Consider the following 7,451-nt stretch of genomic DNA (forward strand, 5'->3'; position numbering starts at 1 on the left):
GGTGTCTTGGCTCAAATATACGTGTGGTGGATGAATTTATGTTGATTCGCAATAATTTTGTAGTTGTTCTTGTGTAAGGCATGTGTCGTTTCTATATTTTGATGTCTCAGGGGTATGGAAATGTTTTCTTTCGACTATCTTGTTGTAACTTGAATTTGAACCTTAGTTGCGGCTTGGTTTTGGTTTGAAACTGCTAGAACTTTATTTTTTTTTTATGGAGGCCTGGATTTTAATATTGCTGGGCTGGGTTTTGGTCCTTGTTGGGCTCGGTATAAGGCTGATTTGGGGTGTGGCTTTGTTTGTTTTGGCCCTTGCTAGGCTCGGTTTTGGATTGTGGTGATTATATTTTGGTCATTTGATGATTGCGGTTTTAGACCTTGTTGGGTTTGATCTTATCTTTGGGATGGCCCTGTTTGAGCTTGCCGTGTGGTTCAACTTTGATCTTGCCAGATTTTAATTTGGGGTGATGTGTGCCTTGGTTTGGGAGTTCGGTTGACCCTCTTTGCCTCCCCTTTTGGTCCTTACCCGTGAGGCCTATTGGAGGTTATTGGATGTGATTTGGTCCTTCTTGCTAGCTTTGATTGGATTGAATGCTATTGATGAATCAAGTTTGTCATCCCAAAAATTATAATCACTTTAGTTATTCTCTTATGTTTGTCAGGGAAGCATAGTAGTCATTGGTGGTTCTTTTGGTCGCCTTAGCCGTGAGTCTTATTTGTTGTTTCTTGGGTCATGGACCTCACTTGCGGTCCCTTGCTACCTTGGGCCGTGAGCCTTAGTGATTACCTCCCTTGTGGGTTGCTTTGGCCGAGAGCCCTAGCTGCTGTTTCTTCTATTCAATTGACCCCGGCCGTGAGCAGTTATTTGGTTATGTGAGAAAAGTTCATGCTTATTTGATATATGAGGCTATTTATTAATCTGAAAGTTGGGGGAATTTTGATTTCGGCATGAGTTTGGAAATATTAATGGTGGTTTCCCCGAGATCACTTCCTTTTAAAGTTTGAGAAATTTTAAACCTCATTTTGAAAAAGAAAAGCATCCGTAGACTTGATTAATCCTATATCTTTGGGGTTTGGGAAAATTAGCGCGAGCTTGCCCTTTATGTTTGTTAAGAAAGACCTTGGGTCATACTCTTCCAGGTCTTTTCGATATGAGTTTTGAGAACTGATTCATTCTCCTTTTCGGTGTTTTAGATGGATCGGTGTCTCCTCTCTCTCACCCCATTTTTATTCTTTTCTTTTCTTGCTTCTTGGTTCGGTTTTCGATGCTTATGTCCGATGCATAAGTGTCCACGAATAGCCTTTTGCTATACGTGAAACCATCAAGCAAGGTCGCAAGTAGTCGTTTTGGGGCGTACGGTGTTGATGACAAAGGCACACCGAAGATAGAGCAGAAAGATGTCCTATCCTATAACATCAAGATCCAGACATTTGATAAACAATAGGATATGATACCCTTCACCGACATAAGTCTAGCGGGAGTTGGCCCGACAGTGTAATCGACTCGTGGACAACGAAAATTTCTAAAAAAAAGAAAAATATAAGTTTTGACGAACCCTTTTTCAAGCAAAAAATAAACATACTTTTCTACGAAACAAAAATTGATAACTCTTCTTTGCATGTTTAAAATTTGTATACATGTTAAAAACATAAAACGTACTTTAAAGCTGGTTGTCCACCCGACGAATACCTGTTTAGACTGGGAAATAACCCTCTAAGTGAGGTTCAAGACACAGTTCTAGACGAGTGGCGGGTTCTATACATTCGGGTGACCGAGTAGCCTTCGTGGACCCTTGAGTATAAATACATACTAGTCCCATACGAGTGCTTGCGGTCCCCCTCATCCGATTCTTTTTTTTTATTATTGAAGCTTTGGGACAAGGCGCTCGTGTTACTTTTCCTTTCTTTCGGGATTTCTCCAGGATTTTTAAGGATTTTCTTTTACTTGAGTTTTTTTCGTTGATTCTCTCGAGTTTTCTATCATGAGTCGTTGTTACACTCTTCTTCGGATTTATTGGATGACGTTATTTTCCGGACTTTGCTTTTGAGATGCATTTAGGCTTGCTATACTTAAAGAACATCGGATCTCACGGGCGTACAGGTTTGCTTTACATTTTTCAGTACATTATTTTCATGTTCCTACCTGCTATTGTACTGTATAGCATGTCATATTATTCATGTTTTCTACCTACTACTGCTCTTCCTGTACAGCATTTTATATCATTTTTGTTCAGGACAGAGCACTCGTGTTACTCTTCCTTTCTTTCGGAATTTCTCTAGGATTTTTGAGGATTTTCTTCTACTCGAGTCTCTTCTCGTCGATTTTCTCGAGTTTTCCGCTTTTCCTCGGATTTCTTGGATAACGTTTTTCTTCCGGACTTTGCTTTCGAGATGCATTTAGGTTTGCTATACTTAAGGAACATTGAATCTTACAGGCGTACAGGTTTGTTTTATATTTTTCAGTACTTTATTTTCCTGTTTCTATTTGCTACCATACTGTACAACACGTTATACTTGTCATATTTCTACCTGCTACTGTTTTTCTGTACAGCATGTTATACCACTAATGTTTCTACCTGCTACTGTTCTACATGCATCCTACTGTTGTCCTGTACTGCACATTTTTATTTATATATCTTTAAGCATGTTTTTTTTTATATAGGATGTTTAGAAGACTTTCACCATAGGATTGTTTGATTTAACATCGTAACTGGACACCCTAGAAAAATTAAACTCGTCACGTCGAGGAACTTGGAGCTAGCGCGGTGGGCAGCACGACCATCTTCAACAGCAGAACATGTCTTCCCCAACAAAACCATTTCTTTTCCTCGAAATTAAACAACAATCCATAGAATTTCGAGGTTGTTTGCCTAGCGCAACATAAATCCTCCACCTTTTCTTTAGGCATTCGTATAGCTCTGTTGTACGATTTAAGCCCTAACTCGTTTTAGGTTCCGAGGTTGTCGTCCGATACGACGTAAACCCTCATATCTTCCAGGCGAATTATGTGACCATGTCACGCAAATATAAGCTCTAATTAAACAAAATTGACAGGATAAACACTTTAATAATTTCTTCTCAAAACTAAAGTCAAATCATAGGATAGACTGGGAAGTCACTGAGGTTTTCCTCAAGATCTGTGACCTCCCCTAGTTTCTCTTCATTTGGATTCCTCAACATTGTTCCAGGTTCGAGCATTTCCCCTTTCACACCTCTTCGTCCGATTTCGTTGAAAAGTCTTATCCTTTTGACTTCTTTGAAGATGATATCCCCTAATTTTTTATCGAGAGTTTTCTTAGATAATTTCGGTCATTTAAGTTGTAATTAACTATAGGGGTTTGCACTTATAGGAAGCTTTTCTGAACTCAGTCTAAAATAAACCCTATTTAATTCTTTGTATTAAATAGGGGAACTTGTCGGCAATTAAAACGATTTCGCAGACCAAACGATGTCATATATTTCTTAATTTATTTGATCGAGCATCATCCTCAAGTCTTGTGTTTATCCCTCAAAATAGATACAGGATTTGAGGTAGAGCGCTCTTTCATTTAAACTGTGAAAAATATGAGGTCAGTTTGATTTCATATTTTTCTAAAAATTATATATATGTATATAAATAAAATGTCCTTCCGAAGCGGGCGACGGAACTTCACTCCCAGCGACCGACAACTTCTTACGGACAAGTTTGAACAAATCACCCACAAATTTTTAACTTTCTCCCTTTTAGCTACCGACAATAGGAAAGAGAAAAGAATAATTGGGGAGTCTCTCCTAACCTCTACATATCTCACTAATATAACGAAGAATAATTGAATTCAGAAATTCCTTGAATTAACTTGTTTAATTTTTTCCACAAATAATTTATTAACAATACTTCCTCCAAAAATTTTTTTGTTGATGTATCTTCACATCCACAAATAACGCTAATATAAACTTGATCCTAAAGCACTCAAGTGTGTTTTTATAGGAAATTCATCCATGCAAAAAGAGCATAAATGTTATCATCCGACTACTAAAAAAATTAATTTAAAGAAATGTCACATATGATAAATATTAAAAAATACTCAAACTTGTCTTCAAGGGAGAAAACAACAAAATGAAAAAAAAATTTAATGAACTTAATATCTTTTATCTTGACATCATAACCACACAAACACAAAAACAACACAATATTATTATCATTAAATCTCTCTAGAATAATACAATAAAGACAAATCCCATTCAAAGTCCCTAGCAAACTCAAGATTCTAAACAATTATCAGAGAATTCCCATAATAATGAACAATATATTACAACACATTCTCTTATCTGCCCCATATATGTGGTACATATCTTTTCAAAAATTTTATCCAACATACAAAGCTTTCCTTAGATATTAATATATGTTCCAATATAATCAAAATACCATAAATATTAGGCCTTCGAAAACAATAACTGGAAGAATGTCATGAGAAAAGAGATGAATAACTTACAAAAATGTATGTGAATATTCTGATTAAAATATAGAATAGGCGGCATGAAATAGTATAAAATATGGTTAGTAGTAAAAATTTATTAAACGTAGAAAATTTCTCATAAAAATTCACTTCTTTCCTGTACAGTTTATTATCTGGACATCCTTCGTCAGGCTGGTAACACCGCATTTCTGAAACCATCATACATGCAATTAACTTTAAAGCAAGTTGAATTAGATCCATAAGTTATTGAAAAGTTTTCCTTTAGGTTCTTATGCTATGTCTCTAATGTTCAACATAATTCCTTCTAATGTTTTCAAAAACAAATAGTTTTCACAAATGAGACCTCTAATAGTTGGAATAAGACTAAGGACATTAGGAAAAATAGTCAAAATATATATTTCCTTGTAGAGTAAGGAGAAAAAGAATCATCCAAGTATGATAATGGTCAACAAAAACAGTTAATATTACTTTACTTTCCAAATGAATAAAATTGCCTTTCAACATTAACAAAGGGTTGTGAATATTGTGACTGTCTGAGTATCCATGAGCAGAAGTAGATTGAAATACATTCAAATTTCTGAACAAAAAACTTCAAATTGAGCTACTTCGAGCTGAGAGAATAGAGGATGAGAGATCACAAAGACAACCAAACCAAAAAAGGTCAGAATCCTAAATTTTTCAGTGTGCACACCTAAACTGAAGGGCAAGAAAAGAAAACCTTCCCTATGCCAAAAAATTATAGATAAAGCCAATTTACAAAGCATTTGTGCCAATAGAAGAGTGAAGTGAATCATAAAGAGGACCATATCATCCTTTGAGAGAGTTTCTAATGAGGAGAAAATAAATATCAAACTTCATAGGTCTTGGAGAAAGAATAGTTGCCAAGCCAGAGTTGGACCTTGACAAGTCAAGAATTTGGAGATGAACAAAACTCGAGATCTAAGAAGGTATTGACATGCATTAGTCAAGTATATGAGATGTGCGGAATGTTTTGTAGCAGGATATAAGAGTAGGAGTTGACGTGTCAAGATGAGTAGGAGGAAGGGAATTGATGTTTTGGTCACATTAAACGTCAAACATTTTTAGATTTGATTAATATTAAGAAAGGTAGAGGTAGATTTAAAAAGAACCTGGCATGTAGTATACGTATAAAAAATGATCATAATTTTTTAGAATTAAATGAAAGTATGACACTCAATAGGACACATTGGAGAAAAAAGATGCATGTAGCCAACCCCACTTAGTGGGATAAAGGCTTGTTGTTGTTGAACTTATTGTAAAACATCTAATAAATGTAACCCTCGTCTTTCTCCCCTTCTACACCCACCCAACACCCTTGACAAAAAAGAAGCATGAAAGTCGCAATAAGAGCTTATTGGTGAAGGCGTCGATGAGATTGCAACATTGCATTCAAAACTCTGAACTTTCTTCCCTTTTACTCCTACTTGAAACCCTTGACAAAAAACAAGAGAGGAATTCTTAATGAGGGCCAAGAGCTTGCTGGTGAAGAAATCGACGACATCTTGTAATCTTTTGGTTCGTCTAAATCCCCTAAATCCACTTAACTATTGGATTTAATAAATGTGAAATTTATATTGAAATGGAGGTAAAATGGGATTTAAAAAAAATATATTTGATCTAGTTTGCTCATTCATGTCATTTAACCAGACATACTGTAAATCCTGTGTAATTCTTGCTTGAATCCTATTACCAAACCTCCTAAAATGATGATTCATTTCCACACACAAAATGAGTGAAAATAGATCACCAATTTCTAAAATCATTTTCTCTATCTACAAGCTACCAAGTGAACCTTAAGTATATGAAAATGTCATTAAATTTACCAACATTAATGGAAGGAACAACAGATCATGCATAATATCACAAAAACATACACAAACCAACACTAATAATAGAACAAACAAGAAACCATATTTCAACAACAATCAAAAACCATGATTGCATGATCATTAACTAACTCATCAGCAAGCACACAACAAAAACTTATAACCATTTCAAAATCAAAGTCCCCGCGGATTAAACTCTAACCCAATTCGAGAAAATAAACGAACAAAAACTCATCAAACCATCACAACTCAACATCCTACGAGTCATAAACCAGCAAAGACGATAACTCCCCTAACCAGTCGCAAAATCCACACCGAACCTTCTAATCCTAATCAACTCATCAGAATTCACGAAACCAAATTAGCTCGATCAAACAAGAGATGAAACAGAACAATCACCTAGAACGAGCTGCAACATCTGCACGGCCTCAGGCGACGGCACCGTCCCGGGACCCTTGAAAACCGCCATACAGACCTCAAAAAGACGCTGGATCGCCGACGACGGCGATCCCGCCAGCACCCGCCGTAACCTCTGCGGCCGACTAAACCCTCCTCCTCCTCCTCGCCTCCTCACGATCCTCTCCTGCTCGTCTCTTCTCCTCCCCTGCTCCACCTTCCTCTTCTCCCCCATCTCGCTTCCCTCTACCTTCATCGTTCGATCTCGGATGAAGGTGAGCGGAAGCAGAGGCGGGAGATATAAAAGAGGTTTTCTTCCAGAAAACCAGGGGCCATGGCTTTTGTAGAAATCCCCCAAAAGAAAACCGGGCTCTCTGATTCTCAATACAAGTCTAGTTTTCGCAACGCCGCCGGCTTTGTCCCGACTCCAATAGTTGTACAGTTTGCTGTGGGTTACAGCTAGTTTATTTTACTTTGATTTTATAAGGATAACAAATTAGGTGAGGTATTCTCAACACAAAAAATTTTAAATAGAATTGTGGTGATGATCTGATACATAAAATCGACAAAAAATCATCTAAGGGCGTTTGGGGCAGCTTATAAGTGCGGGTGACGTTTTGAAAACGCCGTCTCACTGTTTGGTTCTCACTTATTGAGAGATTATTGGAAAATGCGTTTACAAAACAGATTCTGCTGCATAGATTATTCATTAAATTTAAAAAAAAAATTACAAATAAACTGTTTACAAAACG

The 7,451-nt window shown here is 36.7% G+C and overlaps 1 protein-coding gene across 2 annotated transcripts in view; it reads right to left on the reverse strand.

The window, feature by feature from the left end:
- The window catches only part of LOC110024226 (plant cysteine oxidase 2-like), a 21,626-nt gene extending 14,527 nt beyond the window's left edge, over positions 1-7,099 (reverse strand). Inside the window, exon 1 of one of the 2 annotated variants that reach the window (XM_020724063.1) lies at positions 6,703-7,095. In XM_020724063.1, coding sequence (XP_020579722.1) covers positions 6,703-6,955 — 253 coding nt within the window. In that variant the 5' untranslated portion in view covers positions 6,956-7,095. Of the gene's footprint in view, positions 1-6,702 lie in introns of both variants that reach the window. The other variant, XM_020724064.1, reaches the window with a different exon arrangement.
- Positions 7,100-7,451: the final 352 nt, after the last annotated feature.

Source organism: Phalaenopsis equestris, unplaced genomic scaffold (assembly GCF_001263595.1).
Source record: "Phalaenopsis equestris unplaced genomic scaffold, ASM126359v1 Scaffold000251, whole genome shotgun sequence".
Lineage (NCBI taxonomy): Eukaryota > Viridiplantae > Streptophyta > Magnoliopsida > Asparagales > Orchidaceae > Phalaenopsis > Phalaenopsis equestris.